General features: G+C 42.4%; 1 protein-coding gene across 4 annotated transcripts in view; it reads left to right on the top strand.

Moving 5' to 3' along the window:
- Positions 1–16490, top strand: part of RUNX2 (runt related transcription factor 2) — a 73647-nt gene extending 57157 nt beyond the window's left edge. For 3 of the 4 annotated variants that reach the window (XM_018574096.1, XM_018574097.1, XM_018574095.1), the window contains 2 exons: positions 4204–4365; positions 15407–16490. In XM_018574096.1, coding sequence (XP_018429598.1) covers positions 4204–4365; positions 15407–15882 — 638 coding nt within the window. In that variant the 3' untranslated portion in view covers positions 15883–16490. The remainder of the gene's footprint in view (positions 1–4203; positions 4366–15406) is intronic. The other variant, XM_018574098.1, reaches the window with a different exon arrangement.
- Positions 16491–24988: the final 8498 nt, after the last annotated feature.

The raw sequence follows: 24988 nt of genomic DNA, 5'->3' as shown, positions 1-24988 counted from the left end.
GTCAAGACATTTATAGTAAATACTTTATACGAATAATTTATCCACCTCTGTACCTCACACAACAGAGAAAAATAGATCTTCTGGCACTAACAAATTTTATTTTTTAGTAGGTTGTCATTTCATAATGTATTTTTTAAACTGTTACCGGGAGGGAGGGGGATCTTTAGGATACTTGTTTTGGTGACAACTGTCTAAGAAGAAATTCCCCTCACTTTGGAAATATTTCCTCTCATTTCCCCTTCTGTCTGCAGAACAGGAAGTGAACAGAAATCTCCCCAATGGGACACATGAAAAAAAACACCAAACTAATGGGTTTCCCTTCCCTATTGTATCCAAGAAAACGTTTTCTCTTTAGATATAATTTAAAGTAGAATTAAAATCTCTGTTTTTTTAAAATATATATCTACTGCTAGCATGCAGTAGATATGTGCAACCTGTGTCAGCGGCGCTCACTCCCGGCTGCAGAACTCAGCTTTCTGAACGGCCGTGCAGGAGGAAGTGTGTGCGGGCACATGCGCAGTCCATATCACCGGAGAAGAGAGACTCAATGTCATTGAATGCACGCAGCCGGGAGTGTGCACACCGGACAGACTCTGTGGGACACAGAAAACATAGGAGTCAGCGCTGGATAAGAGACTGGTACTAGTGCTGGAGGGACTGTTGGAAATGACTGTAAGGAGGAAGATTTTTGGATCAAGAGGTATCACATAAGGTAAGTACTTAAAGCAGCATTGGGGGTGGGGGATGGGGGTGGGATGGGACAAAGCTTTAATGGCACTTTAAGTTCCTAATTGATATTCATAGATTAAAGCTTTTGGGACATTATTGGATACACTACTTCTCTTGAGGTTTTGTGAGTGGTACTGTGTATGGCCACAGTCAGGTTGGAATGATTTCAATGACAACAGGCTTGTTCACAGCCTTGAAATAGTTAAAGAAGGTTTAGAATGTTGAAACATGCAGCTTCAAAAGCCAGCAATGGCAATTCCAGCAGTTCTGCAACCATTCCCTCAATTTCTGCTATGTCCAGCTACTATGGCACAATCATGTTCAGTTGTGGACTTGGACAACTGTCTGCTATAATTTGCATGCAACTGCAGCAACAAGTGACTCTCAGAGCCAGGGCCGGATTTACTCTCTCTGCTGCCCCAATGTCAGGTTCCTCAATGTGCCTCCCTGTATGCAGGCTGCATACAAGTGATCTCGGCGACATTGCCAAGATCACTTGTACAAAACAAGTGGCAGGTTCCCGGCTGTACATTTTAGCCCTGTTTGCCCAAAGCAGGGCTAAATGTAGAAAACAACTACCTGCCCGGCACCCAGAACTGCATGTCCCAGGTGTTGGGAGATAGGAATTCCACACCCCTGCTGCCCCTCTACTTCCTGCTGCCCTGAGGCCGGGCCTCGGTTGGCCTTGTGAGAAATCTGGCCTTGGTCAGAGCATCACAGGTAACGTCATTGTGACACATTTTAATAGACTAAATCCCAACTCCAGCGTGGAGTGGGTAAGAGTCAGAACTTCTTATTAATGCTGCCTGTGTCCACATTGGGGAAATGTTTCCCCACATGCTGTCCCACCCTGGCACACAAGTGTCACAAGGACAGGAAGTAAGGAAATCTCACCAATGGTGACTCAGCTGTAACACATGACTTAGGTTCTAACTCATCTACACCTTGCTAAAGAAGAAAGTGTTTTTGAAGGAGCTGGTCTTTAGTCATAGTCCATTTAGGCCACCTCAGATTCATCCTTGTAATTTGGGCTTTTCTGAAACAGTCAATGAAGATTTGAGTTGCCGGGTTTTTCCATTCTTAAAAGGGATTTGGTAATTTTTATGACACCGTCTGACTTTCCGATAAACCACATAAAAAAAAACAGATAGAACCAGGAACTAATATTGGTACTGCTGCCTTAAATAGGTTTGTCAGAAAAGCTCCATCATCCAATTTCAACATTAACCAGAAGAGCCGTGAGGAAAGCAGATCTCTGTCCAAGAGGAAAAGTATCTTTAATCCTTTCAACAAGTGTCCAAGAAATGTCATAGGTTGGATCTGATCCCGGTGCAGCCTCTAAACCTCCCTGTCTTCCGTGACTGTCCGGTAGTTTTTTTGGGTGCAGGTCAATGACTAAACCAGACCTCATTAGGCTGACCCATAAAAAGCCTGGACCGGCTCACTAATCTCTTGCACATGCTGGCTGTATAACACGGCTGTTTTAGTTTGGATTTCCTTTGGACAGAATTTTTTTTAGGAAATCAGAATGAAATAAAGCAAACAATATGACTTATGGAAATGACACAGATGTCCTCCCCGCCAAATCTGCAGCCGGGCCTCACCCTGCCAGATGGGGGGGAAAAAACAGGGCGAGAGGAAATTTCCGCTCATCACCCTAAACTCCACACTGCACGGCGATTATCCTTAAATCGGACCTGCATTCAGAAATACAATGAATGAATATCTCTCCACTATGCTCTTAGTGACGGAGGGGAGCAGATCATGTATTTTCAATAGGCACCTAGTCTGAGTTATTTTTTCTGTGTTTATGTTAAAATAATGTTTGATGTGACTTTCCTATTATTACAAGCTCGCCATTGTATTACATTATTTGTTGTTTTAGGTTAGAATTACTAGAATAGCTAGAATGACTTTGTCTTGAATGGTTAACAGCTGGTGAGATAAGATAGACAGGGAATGCTTTATGTGTAATGGGTCAGCTGACTCTAAGGCTTGTATTGTGAAGAGGAGTACTGCAAAGGAGGAAGCAGAGTCTGCATATGTAATAAGCTAGTATGGCTGCCCCTTTAAACATACACTATATTGCCAAAAGTATTGGGACACCCCTCCAAATCATTAGATTCAGGTGTTCCATGAAATTTCCTTGCTACTAAATATTCCGCTGTCACCTGTTAGTGGTATTATAACAAAGTGGAAGCAACTGGGAACAACAGCACGAAGTGGTAGGCCACGTAAAATGACAGAGCGGGGTCAGCGCATGCTGAAGCGCACAGTGCGCAGAAGGCGCCAACTGTCTGCAGAGTCAATAGCTACAGACCTCCAAACTTCGTGTGGCCTTCAGATTGGCACAACAACAGTGCGTAGAGAGCTTCATTGAATGGGTTTCCATAGCCGAGCAGCTGCATCCAAGCCTTACATCACCAAGTGCAATACAAAGCGTGGGATGCAGTGGTGTAAAGCACGCCGCCACTGGACTCTAGAGAGGTGGAGACGTGTTCTCTGGAGTGACCAATCACGCTTCTCTTGTTTTTCAAGGGTTGGGCTTGGCCCCTCAGTTCCAGTGAAGGGAACTCTTAAGGCTTCAGCATACCGAGACATTTTGGACAATTTCATGCTCCCAGCTTTGTGGGAACAGTTTGGGGTTGGCCCCTTCCTGTTCCAACATGACTGCACACCAGTGTACAAAGCAAGGTCCATAAAGACATGGATGAGCGAGTTTGGGGTGGAGGAACTTGACTGGCCTGCACAGAGTCCTGATCTCAATCCGATAGAACACCTTTGGGATGAATTAGAGCGGAGACTGCGAGCCCGGCCTTCTCCTCCAACATCAGTACCTGACCTCACAAATGGTCCAACATTCCCATTGACACACTCCTAAACCTTGTGGACGCCTTCCCAGAAGAGTTGAAGCTGTTATAGCGGAGCCAACTCAATACTGAACCCTACGGACTAAGACTGGGATGCCATTAAAGTTCATGTGTGTGTAAAGGCGTCCCAATACTTTTGTTAATATAGTGTTTATATACTTACTAACCATACATGCTTTTTAAGTGTAACTGCACCTAACTAGATCCCTGCCAGTCTTATACTTACATGTCCACATTCTGATATATATTGCCGACTAGACCACAGAGCTGCTTGTTAACAACTTCTCAGCTCACACATATCTTTTGCATTCCCATTAATTCCCATGAAACATCGAAGAGAAAAGAATAGGAGCTGGGAAGTGCATGTGCAGGCCTGGCTAGGAAGCTCTGTGATGTAGTCACCGATATCTTGCTGGAACATGGACAGGTGAGTAAAAGACTCTGGGCAAAGGGAGGACTACCTTACCACTACTTCATTTATATAACATTTGCATTGAGGAGCTCCATTGCTGATGACTGGTGACTCCATAGCATAGAAACAGTTCATGGAATGAAGACTCGGTAACAGTATATTTTCTATTTTTTTTTTCTTTTCTAAATTCAGATCCCAGGCAAGCGCAGTCATCCCCTCCGTGGTCCTACGACCAGTCCTACCCATCGTACCTGAGCCAGATGACCTCTCCGTCCATTCATTCCACAACACCTCTGTCCTCCAGCCGAGGGACGGGGCTCCCGGCTATCTCGGATGTGCCTAGACGCCTCTCAGGTAAGTGCCTACTGGCTCTACAGACATATTCCTCCTCCTTATCCGATAACGGTGTGTTTTTGAAGATCTAAATGTAAAAAATGTTGGTGGAAAAGTAAAACCTGTTTTCAAAGGTGACCAAATCCCTATAAAATACTAAGGCAGTCCTTGTGTATCAGCTTGTTACATGGTTGCTGATCCCTGAGTCCTCCGTTCTGAACAGCGAAACATGTTGACCGGTCCTTGAGCTCAGGATGTCCACGATGGATCATGTTTATGAGATGACATTCAGTCACTTGCTAAAATCTGATTGGTGTTACTGTTACATTATTGCTCTTTGTAATATGTACCCAAATCAAGGTCTATATGTATGTAACAGGGATGTCAAGCTGTCGGAGTCCCACCCCTTGGGTTCGAGGCAATCTGCTTGTCAATTGCTGTCCATAGGCTTGGGTTAGGGCAGGTGGGTCGGGGGTCTTGGAGGGGGAGATTGGAAAGGAGAGTGGCTCAGCAGATCTGTACTTACTGAGATCTGATGGGCACAGTTCCACTATTGTTTATGTCTGTGAAGGTTCTCATTTATCCAGGGCATGGTATATCTGTAAAAAATAAGTCAAGGCAAAATTCCCAGATAATTTTTTGTACAAGTCATTCATAATTGAGAAAGCTGGTTGGATGAGCAGTGAAACGTCTTCAAGAAAAATGCAGCAAGTCCAGTTGCCTTGAATTATTTACAGATATTCTATTGTTTACATCCAAGGCCACAGTACTCCCTCTGCTGGCTGCACCTGCACATTACAGCCCCATAGACTTCTATAGGTACGTCGCCCAGCCTGGAGACCGACGTGGCCAATGATCCCCCAGCCAACGATCTCTGACTTGGATGCCAATAAACAGTGGAGCAGTGGCCCTCGATACTTGGTAAGTACATATCTGCTGAGGGCGAGGTTGGGATCCTTTCAGGGTAGGGGGGCAAAAAGGATAAGTGCACTTATTTTTTAAGATAACTGGAAATTTGTACACAATACTCATTTGTTGCACCTGGAAGCATCATTCAATATTGTAAAGCACCGTGGCATGTGTAGGTGATACAAACTTTTAGGCAGGGATGATCAATCATTAGTGTTGAACAAAATCCGGCCATCCGCGTCTCATGTCTATGGCTGGCCGTATAGGCATTAAAAGCTTCAGGACACTGACAGGCCAACCTCACCGGTGCAGACTGAGACCTCCGCTTCTAATGTTTCCAAGCTGACATGATTGGCCAATAGGTGTGATCTGAAGAGACGCATTGTTCATTGATGGAGACATTGTTTTACACTCTCAATAACATTAGTGCGTGGGCGTCCTACAAGACAATTGTCACTGTCACACCCTGATGGCCCATGTTGGCTTTGCCGCGTTTCTTCAAGCCGACAAATAAATACTCCGCTCAGAAATAATGTTATTTTGTTGTCTGGAAACATCACACAGCTCAGCCCCGATGTGATAATCCTCATTACAAAAACATATCCTATTGTGACATGTATTGTTATTCCCGCTCGTTGGAATGTTCCTTATGTTAGTGATAAAATATTTACTTTATTCTCATGCTTTGCTTACAGCTATAAATATTACCGGTGGACAATAGTGAAGTGGAACTCTTCTTTTACACCTCATATTCCTGCTTTCCATGTGCAGATGCATAATTTGAGCGCCCCACTTCACCATAGAAGTCGCAGTTGCCATTTCTTTTTTCATCCTGTGCCTTTCCCTTTAATATAACGGAGACACTCTTGTGCATCTTTTCTGAACAAAGGTCCTTGTGCACCCTGGTGGTCATTAGTGGTATTGCACCTTTTTTTCCCCCCAGTGCCTGCCAATGCAACTGGTATGACACCAAGTACAACAAAAACCAAACTCATTTCCCTCTCGGCTCTGCCAGTTTTTATGCCACATTTAAAAGACCCGGAGTCACCCATGACTAATAAATCCGGTGCGTTTTGGTAACCATACTTGTGATGGTGCCATTTTGCATTCTGGAAGGCTGTATGTCCCCTTACATCAGAAACCCAAATAAGTAGCAGCTGAAATCACTAAATATAACAGCTCACCCTTTTTGGGGTGTGTGCCCAACGGGCTTTTGTTTGCGTCATATTAGCTTGCATTCCGATACAAGTCTATGGGAATGCAAAGCTTGAAGCAAGTCAGGTGCAGCTCAGAAGCAAGTCAGCGAATTCTAAATGATCTCAGTTCTCAGAAGCATCTCAAACCCATCGACACTGGATCAAAGACACCAACATAGGCCCTTATTCTGCTTTTTTTTGTGATTTGGAGAGCAGCCAGAATGTAGCCATGCTGACACCTTTACAGATTGCGTGCCCGTATCCATCCCAATTGAATTGCGTTTTGGTGACCGACTGCGCAGCTCATGCCAGAGGATGGCGAGGAAAACTTCCATTGCATCATGGGAATGCTGTTTGCTAGCAGTGACCTCTAATGCCCGTCTGAATACAGATTGAATGGACATTTGAGTTAGGCTCATATTGGGTTAATTGAAGGGCTCATTCACTCAGGTACAGTTGACCTGCGTTGATCTGCACAGACCAACGCAGGTCAACACCAGGACACCCAGAAAACAATTGTTCTCGGTGTGTCCTGTTCAGGGCCGTCCCTTCCTTATCCGCTGCCTGAGGTGGCCAGAAAGGGGGAGCAGTGCCTCCCGGCGGGAGGCTTGGATGGGTGCTGTTAGTTGGCCGTGCTGCCGCCCCCCCCCATCACATCTGCCACCTCAGGCTGCCATATTACTGGTCACATGACCCTGGTGGAGACTAAAAGTGGCAGTTTCAACACACATTGCACAGACATGGCCAAATGTTGTCACCAGCAGGTAACACCACCTGAGGCCTTGCAAGCCATGGCTGGAGTGCATGTAGACAGGAAGTGGCTGCAGGGGATAAGCAGCAAAGAGGCTGCAGGGGATCAGCAGCAAAGAGGCTGAAGAAGATCAGCAGCAATGAGCTGCAACAAAGCAAAAATATATTTTCTTAGAAATAACAATGGCAGCTGTCTATGATACACGCTGCTTAAGAATACTAAAAGCCATTAATTAATTGTTTCCATGTCCTATAAATGATGAAAGAAAGATAAAGATTGAAGTAATATATACCGAATGTCTAAATAACCTCTTTTTCCATTATCTGGCGATTAAAAACGCATTTTCCCTTTAACAGCGCTCGTCTCCCGCCGCATTCTCTCCCCTCAGCCTCCTTAAATCCCCCCTAATCCCGGATAACAAATGCTGATTCCCGGCGTCCCCCCAGCAGACGATCAATCACCTTCTCCCGACATCGCAGAATCCTAAACACGCCTTATCACAAACTACATTAAACACGCCGGTCCCCCTTCTCCCCCCTCACAGCCTTATTTATTTTGTTGGCGATTAACTTTTCAGCGTTCGATCAGAAATTATAAATGGCGTTCTGGAAGGGAACTGACCCGGGCGTGCTTGGAAGGAAAAAAAAAAAGCCTTAGGCCTAGGCCTATTGAAAACCCCCAGGTGTTTTGGAACTACAAGTCCCATGAGGCATTGCAAGACCCTGCCAACTGCTGGCATGGTGCCCATAGACAGAGGCATCATGGGATCTGTTGTTTCACCACAGCCAGAGGGCCATGGTTGCCTAGCTGCAGCCTAGAGGACTCCACAGATGCCAACGCTTGAGTGACAGGTGGTGACCAATCCGCCATCGGATATTTACGCCCCCTGTGTTTTTTTTTCCGCCCTTCTGACGGGGCAAGGATTGGCTTGTCATCTGTCCCTGTATGAGGGCCCTCTGGCTGTTGTCGAACTACAAGTCCCATGAGGCATTGCAAGACCCGCCAACTGCGGGCATGGTGCCCATAGACAGAGGCATCATGGGATTTGTTGTTTCACCACAGCCAGAGGGCCGAGGTTGCCTAGCTGCGGCCTGGAGGACTCCACAGACGTCAATGCTTGAGTGACAGGTGGCTATCGGCTATTTACAGGGGTTTTTTGGGGCCTTCTGGTGGGGCGAGGGTTGTCGTCTGTCCCCATATGAGGGAGTCTTATCTCGAGGCCCTGACCACATCTGAAGCCTCTCGGCTCATTATAAATTTCATGGCGGCAGATTTGCTGAAAGTGTTTCCATATGTTTTTCTCCTAATATATCTCATCCTTTTTTTTTCCGCTGTCTTTTTCTCTGAGCGGAATACAGACTCACGCACACACGCTGGCTGGAAATGACTCCAGGATGTGACAGGGAGAGTCACATGGTTTCTGTGGCAACGTGGGTGGCCTCTCGGAGCGATCCAGCTGCCTCGGGACGGCCTTTTGTTCTACAGTAGATTTGGTTTCAAAGTGAAAGACCCCCCAGACCTCCCCTCTTCATATTTTTTGCTTTCATAGTGGCTAATCAATCTGTCGGGAAGGGGAGGGAGTTCCGTCTAATGAGCCTGTCCCGTTTGAAGAGGGCCGCGTTGTGAGGGGAAGGGACGCCAAGCTTCATTTTACGCAGCGGGTTTTTTTTTTGCGTCCTGCTGAAATTTGTAAAAGGTCACAATTCTTCCGGAGCAATTAGAGCCGAACTCCGAGCACAAATATTTTCATTTAAATATATTCCTCCATAGCCACAAAAGATAGGAATCTGCTTTGTGTGCACCGATTGCCTGCGCAAATCCAGGTGTCACTATGTAAAAGTAGCGGTGACATCATCATTGTGCTGTACATAGACTGCGCAGAGAGCAGAGCTGTGGGAGGGGCCTGGCAGGTTCCACCCAATACTAGCTTCCTGCAGAAAACTACAGGGGCGGCGGAGACAAGACCAGTCACTCTGCACAAGGAGAGAGAGCAGCAGTGAGCAGTCTTTATTACAGGAGGGGGCGGAGACCAGACCAGTAACCCTGCACCAGGAGAGAGAGAGCAGCAGTGAGCAGTCTTTATTACATGAGGCACCAAGTCTCACACTGGATTACTGCACAGATCTGGAGGAAATACACGAAGCTCACCCAGATTCAAGGAAGAATACACAGGACTTTTGTATTTAGATAGTAGGTGTTTGCAGCTTTTAATAATACAATACCAGGTGATCTTGCCTTGACATTCATTGTTCAGGGACCTCCTGATATAGGGTGACAATGCTCTGTCACTGTGTCCTAGCTGTGTTCCTGTGTTGTCACCCTGTCACAGGGGCTTTAAATAGTGACTACAAGTGGCCGCAGTCATTGTTTGTGTAACAGGTTTCCGGTGCTGGGTGCTGCAAGCAGGGCAAGCCAGGGATCAAATTGTAGCTGATTGAACAGGAAATGGGTGAAATTTAAACCTTTGTATTGCCAGCTTAACTCTGAAGATCTCCACCATGCAGCCCTGGCTGGCCTGCGCAGGCTTAGCACGTCCTTTGCAGTCCATACTCCTCTAGATGTCTGGGGCTGCCTTGAGCACCACCTCAGCTATTGGAATGGATGAGGCCGCAGTGCATATGCACAGTGCGGGAAGATTCCCCCTTCAGTGATTGCTCAGCTGAAGGTATCTGTGACAAGCCTTGCACTCCCGTTCCCTACCATTACATTAAAAGGCAATGGTCAATGTATTCAAGCAATACAAAGCAATACAATGCGACGCAAAGCATTACAAGCAATACAAAGCAATACAATGCGACGCAAAGCATTACAAGCAATACAAATCAATGCAATAAGATACAAAGCAATACAATATGATGCAAATCAATATAATAAGATGCAAAGCAATACAATGAGATACAAAGCAATATAACACGACACAAATCAATGCAATATGATACAAATCAATACAATATGATACAAAGCAATACAATATGATACAAAGCGATACAATACGGTACAAATCAATGTAATAAGATATGATACAAATCAATACAATGCGGCACAAAGCATTGCAAGCAATACAATACAAGCAATAAAATGTGATACAAAGCAATATAATATGATATAAAGCAATACAATACAGTACAGATCAAAGCAATAAATACAAAGCAATACCATACGATACAAAGCAATATAATACGATACAAATCAATTCAATGAGATACAAAGCAATATAATATGATATAAAGCAATACAATATGGTACAGATCAAAGCAATAGATGCAAAGCAAGACAATACGATACACAGCAATATAGTACGATACAAATCAATGCAATATGATACAAAGCAAAACAATATGATACAAAGAGATACAATACGGTACAAATCAATGTAAGATACAAAGCAATATAATATGATACAATTCAATACAATGCGGCACAAAGCATTACAAGCAATACAATACAAGCAATAAAATGTGATACAAAGCAATATAATATGATATAAAGCAATACAATATGGTACAGATCAATACAATGCAATACAAAGCAATACAACAAGATACAAAGCAATATAATATGATACAAAGCAATACAATATAAAACAAATCAATACAAAGCGATACAATGGGATACAAGTCAATACAATACGATACAATATAACACAGTACTGTCATTACTATCTTTTTTTGTACTCCTCCTCCTGTGAGAACTTCATGTTGTGGCCGAGCGCAATTGAAGCCATTAAGTTAGACAAATATTTGATCTTCAGATGTCTGCAATCCATTTCCATGAACACTCATCGTCTCGGGTCCCTCCGTGGGCCGCCATGTACCGAGCGGTGTAAACAAATACAGTTTTATTACTCCTGGGCAGAACCGTAAATATTATTCCTCTGCCGGGAAGAACAAATAGCTGCAGAGTTTTTGTTTTTCGGATCAGCCTGACCCTCAATGCCAACAAAGAAATGTTTATTAGTGACAATGTTTGGGTATTCTGAAGAAGACTTTGTTTACTCTCAGTTTGTAAATTAAAAGATCCTCAATTCCGCCTTCCTCTTCCTGTTCAAAACGACGCGGATTAAATAAAACGTAAACATAAACGTCGCAAACTTTGCAAGATAACTCCCAACGTTCCGGAGCAGGGATGTGGGACACGTCGTGCATGCACGTTCTTTAATATAGTGCACATTATATTTTCCCATTGCTTCAATCAACTATTTGATTTTTTTTTTTTTGTATTTCTATAATTTTTCTCCCTGGGGACCTCTGAAAGTTTGAGAGGGGAGGCAGCCATCTTGGCCATCACATTTTCTCCACTAAGCAATATTTACATTTTTAGATTTTAATTATTTTTTTTAACCACGCTCAGCTAAACAATTTTTCCTTTTGTTTAATTTTTCACCATCTTTAGCTATATTGGGTGAGCTCTGTTGAGCAATCTTTACATATATATATTTTTTTAATGTATTTAATATATTTCTTGCCAGTTTGAATAGATTGTCATGTGATACTACAGTTTGGCCACTAGATGGGGCTGAAGAGCATAGGAAATAAGTATCTATAGACCCAGCGAGGGGCATGATGTCACTGGTAAATGTCCGGAAGTTTCCAATGATTGCTAAGTGCTATGCATTTAGCAAGGTACATGTGTTACTGTATATGGCTGTTTAATGTAATTCTAAGGTGAACTTCCACTTTAACCAACCATCATGTCTGTGGTTTGTGGGAGGAAACCTACCCAGGCACAAAGATAGCATGCAAACTCCATGCAGATAGTGTCCTGGCTGGGATGTGAACCAAGAACCCAGTGATGCAAGTTAGAAGCACCAGCCACTAAACCACCGGGCTGAGGGTGATGGATATCTTCATGACAATGATGCTCGCATTGACAATGATGCTCGCATAGACAATGATGCTCGCATAGACAATGATGCTCGCATGGACAATGATGCTCGCATAGACAATGAATCTTCAGTAACAGAAAAAGCACCAATAAACAAAAATACAGCAAAAAACCCACTCCAACACCTACTCAATGATGCTCGCATAGACAATGATGCTCGCATAGACAATGATGCTCGCATAGACAATGATGCTCGCATAGACAATGATGCTCGCATAGAGCTTCCAAAGACACTTTCCGAGCACTCTTCTGTCAGATTAATATCATCAGCAACAGCAACAACAGCAAAAAACTAAAATAAAGCACAAACCCCACTCCAACACCTACAGGAGCTAATCAGGAAGGAAATAGTTGCGTTGCTCGGCAAATAAGCAAATAAACAAATAAGGTTAAAAAAAGAAATCGTACTCATTGCTGCAGACCAGACTATAGACCAGACCGCACGTTTCCTGTGCACTGGATTGTATGGTGTATCTATAGTTGGATTGTATGGTGTATCTATAGTTGGATTGTATGGTGTATCTATAGTTGGATTGTATGGTGTATCTATAGTTGGATTGTATGGTGTATCTATAGTTGGATTGTATGGTGTATCTATAGTTGGATTGTATGGTGTATCTATAGTTGGATTGTATGGTGTATCTATAGTTTGGATAAGGTAGGAAAGGTTGAAACCCCATTAGGTTTCATTACTGTGTGCGTCCCCACTGGGGAGATTTACCCTCTCTGTTTGTCCTGGTGGCCATTGTCACGGGATAGAACGTGATAGGAAATCCAAAATGTTGCGGGTGCCTCCAGAACAGAATTAGAGGGGATTCTTCCGATGGGGACATCTTTTCTGGTGACCTTTGAGGGATATCTCCGGAAATGAGAGGGATTTCCAGTATATTCTTGTTGTGTCTTCAGTACAGGAAATGCGGGGAAATCTCAGCAAAGAAAAAGTGATGGGTTCTAACCATTCCCTAATATATCCAAAACAAAAAAGTTCTGGTTCTGAGAGAATATTCAGAGCGAATGTTCAGCCCTACCAAAGGTTCCTGTATATTGTCTCTGTTCAATTGTCCTCATTGGAAGATTTCCTTTTCAGGTGACAACCCCTTGCTTTGCAATTGTCACCAAAATAATGGGGACACAGCCCTATATACAAACCTGACATTGCTTTTAACTTTTCCACCACGCCATACAAAAGTAGGGGGAAAAAGTTCTGGTTGGAGTTCTACTTTAATGAATGTTCCTCCTATGAGCAGCCTCATGTTTGTGACATACAGACAATTAGCCATTTTTGGCCTTTTGGGCTGAAACCTGCTCCCATGCGCCTTGGTGCCTCTCAGATAAGGTCTCGATAAATAGACTGTTTCTATATAACCAACTGGCTGGGCCCCAACTCTGCCCCTAGTGGTCTCTACCTGCACTGCGTCTAACAAGAGCATAATGCAAGCTGACGCAGAGACGGCCGCATATAAGTCGCCGAATTATTGTAACCATTATCGTGCAATTAGGCTGACTGGCCAATGAGGAAGTAATTTCCCCCCGCTATTGTAATTGGGAATGAAAGGCCGAAGGCTCGCCATGAGTCAGAGGGAAACTGTGTTCTCCGTTACTCCTTGCATGCACATCTTTTGGCTTCTAATTGTTACATGAATGGCAAGTGACATTACCTGGCATACGTTTCGAGAACGGTCATGACACGGCGGGCTAGGCCATGGAATTCCACAAACTGGGGGTGGGGGGTTGAGGAAAGAATCAGCTATTGAGATGTAGACGGGCTTGGCTGGCACAGGGCCAAGCCTGAACATTTTAATGAGACTTCTGCAACATTCTAACTGGAAACACATGACATTTTAATTGTTCTGCCCTCTGAGAAAAACCTGAGCGGCCTAATGTAGGTTGTAGAAGAAAAAAAAAAGCCAAGGTGTCGTAGCTGCAGCCTGTTTGGGTCGGGTTTTAATTTGCTTATTTATTGCTCTTTGAATTGATTTTTCTGGTTACAAGTGAGGATGGAAAATGGAAACGTGTGTTCCGTCACCTAATAGCGGCTGAAGACGTACCAGGATCCACTCCTTACTTCACATTCATAATCCCAACCAGGAGCCCCCCACCCCCTTTAAATAAAACGCAACCACCACTGATCACCTGACTTATCAGCTTTTGAATCATTTACAGAACTTGAACAATTTTGAACCATTTACAGAGCTCTAGAAGTTACCATATTTAATATTAGAAGAGGCACCGTCCTTATTTTTCTTTTAATGGAGAACTGTCATGAGAAAACGTGTAGCCATTGTTGACCTTCTTCTACAGCCTGCTTATGTCTCCTTTGACAGGCTCCTACAGCTTTCATTGGACTCGGTTCTCCAATCTGTATGAGTTATATCAAAGAGGACCTGTACTGTGGAAGCTGTGCCCCCCACAAATGGCTTTCTTTGGGGTATCTTTTCCCCTTTAGTGACTCTCTGTGTCAGCGTATCAGTGATCATCATGGTCGATAAGCAGGGCTTTGCTTCCCTGTTGTCAACAGATGCCCCTCTGAAGATTGGTGATCTGATGATGGGTGGAGTGATATTTAAAAAGCAGCAGGAGAGGTGCAGGAAGCTCAGTTCGGCAGAATGGATGAAACAGAAGCAAGGAGATCCTTACCCTGCAGGTCCTCAGGCACAGCTTCCTCTCCAGCAAGAAGCACAGTGTGCAGCACAGAAGGGACATTGCCAAACATCACTCCAAATCTTGTGAGACTGTCACAGAAGGGGAGAGCGGGGGATGGGGGGGGGAGAGGTAAGAGAAAGGGCTAGATTGGAGGGGGTAATTCCATTTTCCCAAATGTGACTGTGAAAGTGAAGTTACCCTTTATTTTTGGATAGACTGGAGCGGTTGTCACTTGGAAAAGGAAGACTCTGTAGCGATAATCTGGGAGAGGTTCTGACCCGTCCATATTTTGCAAAAACAAAATGGATTTGGATGCAATCTGTTTTCACACCAGAGAGGTTTCCTCTCCTGACGGAAAGTGAGAAGAAATCTCTCCAATGGGTACACAGACCTCAAATAAAAAACCTGACCGATGTCCAATCCCTTGGCCACATTGTATAAATAAATACGATTCGAGGGGAGTTAGGCTTTAAGGCAAATTCTCACATTTTCCAATTGTACCAACTTACTAGTAAAAAGCATGGTATGGTTATTGAAGATGTGAAGATTGGTCACCAGCACTCCAAAATGCTAAGAAAATGTTGTTTATTGCAAATAACGTCACATAGGTCCAAATAGCTTTGCAACAATGAATGGATAATAAATAATAATTAATAATTCTTTGCATTTTTTTTTTCAGGTGCCTCAGAGCTGGGTCCATTTTCCGATCCCAGGCAGTTTACAAGCATTTCTTCGTTAACGGAGAGCCGCTTCTCGAACCCACGAATGCACTACCCCGCAACATTTACTTACACTCCGCCAGTCACCTCAGGGATGTCGCTGGGTATGTCTGCAACCACTCACTATCACACTTACTTACCACCTCCTTACCCCGGCTCCTCCCAGAACCAAAGTGGACCCTTCCAAACCAGCAGCACTCCTTATCTCTACTACGGTACATCATCTGGATCCTACCAGTTCCCAATGGTCCCGGGGGGCGACCGCTCTCCATCTCGGATGCTTCCTCCGTGCACCACTTCCAACGGCAGCACATTGCTAAACCCCAATCTGGGCAACCAGAATGATGGCGTTGATGCAGATGGCAGCCACAGCAGCTCCCCCACTGTCTTAAATTCTAGCGGTCGCATGGATGAGTCAGTGTGGAGGCCTTATTGATCGTTCGCTCTTACCTGTGGCCTTAGACTATTTCAAACTCTATTTTGTTAAGAAAAAAATCCATACGTGCCTTAATCCTTTTATATACCAATTGATATTTTGAGCGTGACTCAGAAAGACTTGAAATTCTTATGCGATACAACCCACCAATCAACAATCGTGCCATTTTGTTATTAAAAAAAAAGGGGCTAAAAGCCACATTGCCTTAAACTATTTCTTTTTATTAATATTTATATTGAACTGAAGCATTCCAAAGAAAATTATAGTTTTTACGAGTACGAAAATAAACATCGTCAGATGTGACTTTTTGCGGGAGAGAAAAAAAAAAACAGGAGAAAATTTTAGGAATTTAAATGGACGTGCCTAATACAATACCAAAAAAATGCTGAAACCTGCCTTACGTACTGTAAAAAAAAAAAGGGAATTTTTTTCAACCGAAAGCTGCACAAAACGTACGCCTTACGAAATGTTTTTTTATTTTATACAATTTCGTATCTGGATGATGGTACAGACTTCGAACATTTGCAAAATGCACTTATCTCATATCTCAAGTTTATTTTAATGCCTTAAAACAAAGCAAGCAAAAAAAAAAAATATACAATATGAATTTAAAAAAAACATTGCTTATGTAAACAAAAAGACGAAAAAAAACCCAAAAAAACGAGAAGCAACAATATTAGCTCAAAACATATGAATTTTAATGTTTATTTTTTAAATTATCTGTATGTATAAACTTTGTTTTTTCCTTTTTTTTTTTTTTTACTAATTTTGACATCTTCGCATTTTTTAATTTATAATTATTTAATAATATTTGGACCCTTCGAGTGTTTGTTATGTTAAAATATGCAGATAGGTCCCTAAATATGTATTTTCGTTCGTTGTCACAGAAAGAAATTGTTTTGAAAGGTTCACAAGCTGATAGGACTTGCAGGTGTGTACACAAAGACTGATGGTTGTGTGGCTATGCTCAGTGAAGGCCCATGTTTTGTGGGTTGAACCTCAATATATCCAGTGAGGACTTAAGGCACTCAGTGATGTCACTGGTGGCTAAGGAGGTTTGTAATCTCACGATTAAAAGGTTGAGTTCACAAAATGTTCACCATCAGTTGAACTTTAAAGGGCCTTTCTGCCATTTTTTTTCCTCCCTTAACCCTACCTTCGGGTGGGGGATACAACTGTTCTAGAAAGTTATGGTTCCCGGCTTCCTCTATAAAGTTGAGGAGGTCCAGAGGTTACATTCAGAAATTTGATCCTGCTTATCAAGATGGTAAACAAATATGGTTCAGGAACCAGCTGTCAAAGGAAGGCCTTCCTTGGTGACCAACCTGCCAGGAGACACGTTAAATTTCTGGTTTAATACCAGCAAGACAGTGCAGTTCCCTTTCTTACCAACCAACGCTTTTTTGGTGGAAGGGTCAAGTGACGATGTTGGGCTTATCAAAGCGAGCATTGTGCCCAAATATGGACACTTGTGTGGTATGGGCCCCAATCTGCTTGTTGCAAGTCTCATTGCGTGTTAGGCCCGGTATTGAGCAACTGTAAGTGCCAGTGAAGTGTTTTATGGAGCCAAAATTTGGAAGAGGTTGAACATCCCAAGCTTAATTGGCTTTGGGACTTTCAGGAAGCAGATCTGTACTACTTACCACGTCTACTCACCTACCCTACTACCTTTTTTTAAGGAAACTGGAATTCTTCTTACTTGAAAGGTAACTACTATGGTTTAGTGGTCAGCTGTCAAAGGAAGGTCTTTTTTGGTGACCGACCTGCCAAGGAGAGAGGGAGCACAGTTCCTTTCCTTACCAACCAACACTATTTTTGTTGAAGGGTCAAGAGACGATGTGGGGCTTAGCAAAGCGAGCATTGTGCCCAAATATGGACACTTGTGTGATGATGGCCCCAATCTGCTTGCTGCAAGTCTCATTGCGAGCTAGGCCCGGTATTCAGCAACTGTAAGTGCCAGTGAAGAGTTTTATGGAGCCAACATTTAGAAGAGGTTGAACATCCCAAAGCCTTTGGGACTTTCAGGAAGCAGATCTGTACTATTTACCACATCTACTCACTTACCCTACTATCTTTTTTGTAAGGAAACTGGGATTCTTCTTACTTGGAAGGTAACTACTATGGTTCAGTGACCAGCTGTCAAAGGAAGGTCTTTGGTGACCAACCTGCCAAGGAGAGAACCAGGAGACACGTAAAATTTCTGGTTTAATCCCAGCAAGACAGCACAGTTCCTTTCCCTACCGACCAACATTATTTTTGTGGAAGGGTTAAGAGACGATGTGGGCATACCAAAGTGAGCATTGTGCCCAAATATGGACACTCGTGTAGTGATGGCCCCAATCTGCATGCTGCAAGTCTCATCGCGTGTTAGGCAGCCCGGTATTTAGCTACTGCAAGTGCCATTGAAGATATCTGTAAAAAATAAGTCAAGGCAACTGGACTTGCTGTATTTTTCTTGAAGACGTTTCACTGGACATCCGACCAGCTTTCTCAATTCAGAATGACTTGTACAAAAAAAGTTCTGGGAATAAATATGGTGAATGTTGCTCCAATCCACATAATCTGTTAGTCACAACCAGAAACGTCTTCGAGAAAAATACAGCAAGTCCAGTTGCCTTGACTTAATTTTTACGGATATACCATGACCTGGATGGATGAGAACTTTCACAGACATATGCCAGTGAAGATTTTTATGGAGCCAAAATATAGAAGAGTCTGAACATCCCAAGCTTAATTGGCTTTGGGACTTGCAGGACGCAGATCTGTACTATTTACCACGTCTCACCTACCCTGCTACTGAAATTCTTCTTGGAAGGCATGCTGAGACCTTCAAGGGGCAAATGGAAGTAGTTGGTCGAAATATTTTCCGGTTGACCACTTGGACTGAGCATATTATATGCAAATTAGCTGTGGGGCTTACAGATGTCCACGTTTTGGATTAGAAGGCATGACTGTGACCTCAATCAGCGCCACATCGCCCAGTAGTGTGTTCCGTAAAAAGAATATTTTGAAAAGAAAACCCCTTTAATAACCCTTCTGACATTACAAAGAACCGGTAATGCCGCCTCTTTGTGCCTTCACTGAGCATACAGATGTTAGGATACAGGTTTCAAAAATGTACTAATTTGAGGCTCTACGTACAACGTGCTGGAACGTCATCTAATGACGGGGTACATTGAAAATGTTTTGGCCTGAGATATAACATGCAAATCTTATGTAGCATCATACAGATCCATTCACTCCAGAGTGTTTGAACTCACTTAAAGCTTTAAGCACTATTGTCATTGTTATATGTACAAGTATGCACTGCCTCTGTTATGTTCTTGCACTTCTCTGTTCCAAAGCCTTGGCTTGTTTCTTGTCCTGAAAATCGATACATGTATTTAGTTATGAATAAACGGTACACGCACTTACTGATTGTGGGTTCACACAGATGCTGTAACATGTCTCATATTGTGGTCCGTGTAAGAATATCTGTTTCAATGATGAGTGTTGCCTCATTAGAGGTATGGCATGTACAAACGTACGGTACTGGTTGCACTGTCATAACAAACTTTTGTGCTCAGGTTCGGTTTGAGGAATAAGCTTTTGCATGGGGCTCCATTCTGAGCCATGAGTTGATAGTATCAGTCTCAACTTAAGCTGCACTTATAGAACCATGTGTTTTTTGTTTTTTTACAGATATGTATTACAGCATAATTTACCTTCCTGTTGCCTTGTTTTGGGTCATTGGGTTTTTTAAGCCAGTTGGCCCTTTCAGGCCCAGTATAGCAAAAATCCCATCACAGGTGTCAAGAAATAAGTCGACTTATTGGGCTATGCTGCCATATGAAGTGTCCTTGGAGCTCCAGGTATCAGGCCGACCCACTGCTTTAACTGTCCTTGCTAGCAGTAATCTGGTATTCAGGGAACTCTTATTGCTGAACTGTGTGAATCTGTAAGGCCTTGTTTTCTCAACCCCACCTACTGTAGTCTTCTTGTCCTTTCATACAAAGACAGATAGGAAAGTTTCACAACACAGGACTATGTGACATGAGATAGCTCTGCCTGACAGCACATGTGAGTGTTGCAGGGAAGCTAATAGAAAAAAATTACATAAAAGATTAAGGTAAATTTACAAAATTTTGAAAAGCTTTATCAGCTCACAAATTGACTATGAAGAAATACGGAAGCTGCCATTGCTGACTTTTTTAAAGCTGTAAGCTTGGGGCTGTCATCCTGATGGATTCACACTTTTCAGACTTTGCTGGTTTTAGGTAGGTGACTCGCTAAGTAGTGGAGCTTGGTTAAAGATGACAGCCCCAAGTTTTGTGCCTTTAAGTGCTTGCAGACCAATAGGTATGCCCGGCAAGACTTAATTAAAGCCCACAGGGCATACATAGCTTATCCGACATCAGCTGATGGGTGTGCACTCCTTCAGATACACTCTGTCATTTTAAGGTCTCTGCACAAGAGCCACTGGCAAAGGCTTCATCCTCAGTCATCACTGTAAGAATTTGCTATAGTGATCATTGATGGATACAGTGCAATCGTGTTGTTGCCGCTGTCACCTGCAGATGATGGGCACTTCCTGTCAACTGCTCTGTAAAATCAAAACTGGAAAATAAAAAAAATATATATTTTTAAAACATAAATTCCTTTAGTATTTAACCCTTAAAATGAACCTGTGCCCAGATCATTTACACTAAAGAATTTACATATTCTAAAACATGCAATAAAAGCATTTTAAATCAATCCCTCATTCATCTCCGCACCTATAAGCATTTTGAAATTTTACAACACAGGATCTGAAATCTAAGCCTGTTTTTAAGAGAGCAGAATCCCTCTAGCCCTCTAATGTAAACACACAGCTGGTCTTTTATAAGCTGTTAGAAAGTGTCAGAAACACGACTTTAGGCCCCATTCACACCTGAGTGGTTTGTAGCTTGAATGCCTAAATGCTACAACGCTCAACACGGTGAATGCCATTGTTTCTAATGGCCGGTGTTCACACCTGAGTATTTGTTGCTTGTAGCAAAACTAAAAAGTGTGTGAGCTTTTTCTTGGAGCAGAGTCAGGTGTTTTGACCCGAATATACTTTAATGGGAGCGCCTGAAAAAAGTGCAGCTTTAATTGGTATTTTTTTGTTGTCTAGTAACTAACTTTGCATTAGTTAAAATAAATAAACAAAATAAAACTCTCGAGCCTGAGACACTTACAAAGATAAAAAAGCCAGAAAAAACACCAAAAGACGCTCAGCTCAAGTGTGAATGGGGCCATAGTAGAGTCTCTGTGAATCTTTGTGAATAAATAACTTCACATTAAAAGCAGATAGAGCAGTGTTTTTCAACATTTTTTAGTCATGGCCCCCTTTAAAATGTTAAAGGCATCCCAGTCTAAAATGTCATAGATTTTAAGGGGGACCCCATGCAAAAACACACAAAAAAGTAGGTTAACCACTTCACATCAAAATGCCCCCTTCAAGTCAAGATCCCGTTCTTCATATCACAGTCACCCTTTGCATCAGTAGACTCCCTTCACATCAGGAGCCCCTCTTTCATATCAGAATCCCCCTTCACATCAGAGTTTCCCCTTTACTTCAGGAGCCCCCTTCACTTCAGTCTCCATTCCCCCATCAGATCACAGTCCCACTACTACAAAATTTCAAGGCACCTCTGAGGAAGCCAAAAGGCACACCAGTGTGCCACAGCACCCTGGTTGAGGAAGGCTGAGACAGAGAGGTGAGTGAGAGCTTGTTTTAAGCTCTATTGCTGCCAGTTCTTACAAAGGGGATGGGGGTCTAATGAACTTGTTTCCTCACCTTTGCCACTTCTATATTTTTTCTAGATATCTGCAAAAACTTATAAACTTTTTGAAATGTTTTTGTAGTATTAAAAAACCCCCCGAACTTACTAAAAAACCCATGCTTTTATTTAATAAATAACTCGGTTGTGAAAACTTTATTTTACATCATAATAATGAAACAAATCACAGAATAAAATGCAAATTTTGGTTAGCTATAGCAGTTTATCTATTTGTTTTATATCCTTTTGCCTTTAGAATGAAAAATAAAATCACTATTGGAAGGCACCTCCACCAAAAGAATGCCCTCTTTCTTTAAAAACGAAGTAAACTTTGGTATCGGCTAAATTACTCCCTGATCACTAGACTCAAATCTGCAATTTGGATATGACTTTGGTCCATGTGGGACCAAAGCCTGCAAGAGCTGATGTGGTCAAGATAAAAGCCAGCATTAGCGGCTCCCGTATTTATAACAGGTTCACTTGAAATTATCTGCTGCAATAATTCTGCAGAAAATAAGCAGAAGTAAAATCACTCATGGGAAAGTGACCTCCACTGAATTTCCTTGAGAAGTGAAAACATGGTACTTTCCAGATTCAGCCTTGTGTACTCTGCACTAACAGGTGCCTTAAATTATTATGTTATATAGTGTGAGACTCATTCATGTTGAGATTTACAATTGCTCTTCTCACTAGCTCTAAGCACTTCACACATTAAAATTATGTTAAAATTATGTTTGTCCTACCAAAGGGTCAAATCCATCCAGAAGTGATATTTCATTATTGGGTAGGTGTTAGCAAGGTGAGCCAGCACTTCGCTTCTTAGAGCTCCCGAGAAGTCTACAGAAAAATATCAAAACACCATGCCACTTGGAAATACAGTTCGACTCCCATCACAACTAGGGATGCTCCGATACTTTTCAGATACCGGTGCCGATACTTGGCATTTTCATGAGAACTACCAGGGTTGCAGCGGTTGAAGCTGGGATCTGGCTCTGGCACTCCTCCACTGTCTTGAAATCATTAGTCTTTATTGTTTTAGAACAACTGTCACCTGACAATAAACAAAAATGTATCAGTACTTGTATCTGTGAGTACTTGGGCAAGTATCAGTACTCGTACGTGTAAAAATGGTATTGGTGCATCACTTATATATATTTATAAAAACAAAATCATACATTAAAACCGAGATGTACAAATCCCGGGAGCTCCGCGTGCTCCTTACAAATGACAGCTGCCTCCTAACTTTTACATTTTTCTCTAGTCTAGTCTTGGAGCTCAAAAGTATCTGTACTTGTACCGAGTACTGTACTTGGTGTCGGTGCAGCCCTAATCACAACCGTTATTGCTTTAGTCCTAGAGGTTGTCATGCTCCTCTTACTGTAGGACTGAATAGAGAATGACAGCAAGGAAGAGCGACCACATGTTAATGACCCCTAGTGTAGGTGACCTTCAGTGATCTTCAGTGGCGACATTCCAAGTTCAGGTTTCTCGTAGGTGGAATCTACCAAATACTGATTTGTCAATCTTTAGTGGAAGCCTTGAAGTGACTATACTCGGAGTAGCCAATCATTTAGGGAACATTCAGCTCTCATGGAGACAGCAATGTCGGGTTCAGGGAAACCTACTTGTTAAAGACATCACCAGCACACCATATTGAAGTGAAGAACACGAGTGTTTCAGTATACATGTTGGTGTTAAGGGTTTCACTTCATATTAGTGACCTGGTAGAATGTTTAAATGGCTGCTGGCAGCATTAGCATAGTTGTTTTTTACACAATCTGAAGCTGTTTGGGAGATTTATAAGCAGCCTTGCGCAGTAAATTAATATTTGCCGTGAAGAAATAATTTTGAGCATGATTATTGGCACTAATTTATCAGAAATGTATCAATTTGTAATGGCCAGTATTAGATAAACGAGTTACACTTAACCTCTACTGAACTTCCAATTAATTTAAACTCAGCCCGACCCCTAAAGCTAATACTAAACGTCAGCCTAACCTATAAACTCAGCCCTTAACATAGTCCCTAAACAGAAGCGTTAACCTGAACCCACCTAAACCTAGCTCATAACACAACCCATAAACTGAACCACTAACCTGAACATAACTCTTAACCGAACCCCTATTCCTAACCAATAATCTGAACCTGCTCTAAACCTAATCCTTGACCCAACCCGTAGTCTTACCCATTAATCTTAACCTAACCTAAACATAACTGTTGACCCAACCCCTGGTCTTAATCATTAATATGAACCTAGTCTTAACCATTAATCTTAACCTAACCTAAACATAACTCTTGACCCAACCCCTAATCTTAACCCTTAACCTGAACCTACTTTAAATCTAACCCTTGATCTGACCCCTAGTCTTAACCATTAATTTTAACCTAACCTAAACATAACTCTTGACCCAACCCCTTATCTTAACCATTATTCTGAACATACTTTAAACCTAACTCTTGACCCAATCCCTAGTCCTAACCATTAATTTGTACCTAACCTATACATAGCTCTTGACCCAACCCATAATCTTAACCATTAACCTGAACCTACTCTAAATCTAACCCTTGACCCAACCTCTAGTCTTACCCATTAATCTGAACCTCAATAATCTAAACCTAATCTTGACCCAACCCCTAATCTTAACTATTAGTCTGAACCTACCCTACGCCTAATTCTAGACCTAACCCCTAGTCTTTACCATTAATCTAAACCTAACTCTTGAGCTAACCTTTAGTCTTAACCATTATTCTGAACCTAACCCTTAAATGTAACCTGACCCTGAACCCTAAAAATGAACCCTAAGATTATCAGATGTACATTGTTACAAATATTACATTGATACTAGTGTCAGTATCACAATATAAATTAACAGTGAAATATAATCCACCCCCCCACACCCCCTGAAAAACCCCAAAATGTGCTAAGTTAATACCATGTGGCCAGGTTTTTTTTCTTTCTCTTCCTGAGAATTTAGTTATTGTCCATAACTTACAATAGCAGATTCATAGTTATTGAAAGCATTGCACAATTTGTATTAAAATGCATAATTTTTGCACAGGCTGTCCCTGCATGATCCTTTGTGGATCTCCCTTTTTGATTCTAATAAAGCTTGATATAGGCAAAGGCTACACAAGGTAGCGCGTTGAGGACTGTACTATTGTTTGAGAGAATAATTTTAGGTTACTTTGAATCTGTGGGGTGTCGCTCAGGTACTTCATAATGGCAACCTTAGGAGCTGGATACCAATATTGGTGGTTTATCCTGAGATTTGTTTCTCAGCCGTGTTCTGTAGAAGCCCATGTAATCACTTTGGGAGGGATAA

This window comes from Nanorana parkeri, unplaced genomic scaffold (genome assembly GCF_000935625.1).
Source record: "Nanorana parkeri isolate BGI_ZX_2015 unplaced genomic scaffold, ASM93562v1 scaffold2735, whole genome shotgun sequence".
Taxonomy (NCBI): Eukaryota; Metazoa; Chordata; class Amphibia; order Anura; family Dicroglossidae; genus Nanorana; species Nanorana parkeri.
Note: the sequence above shows the minus strand (reverse complement) of the source record. Positions and strands in the feature narration are given on the sequence as shown.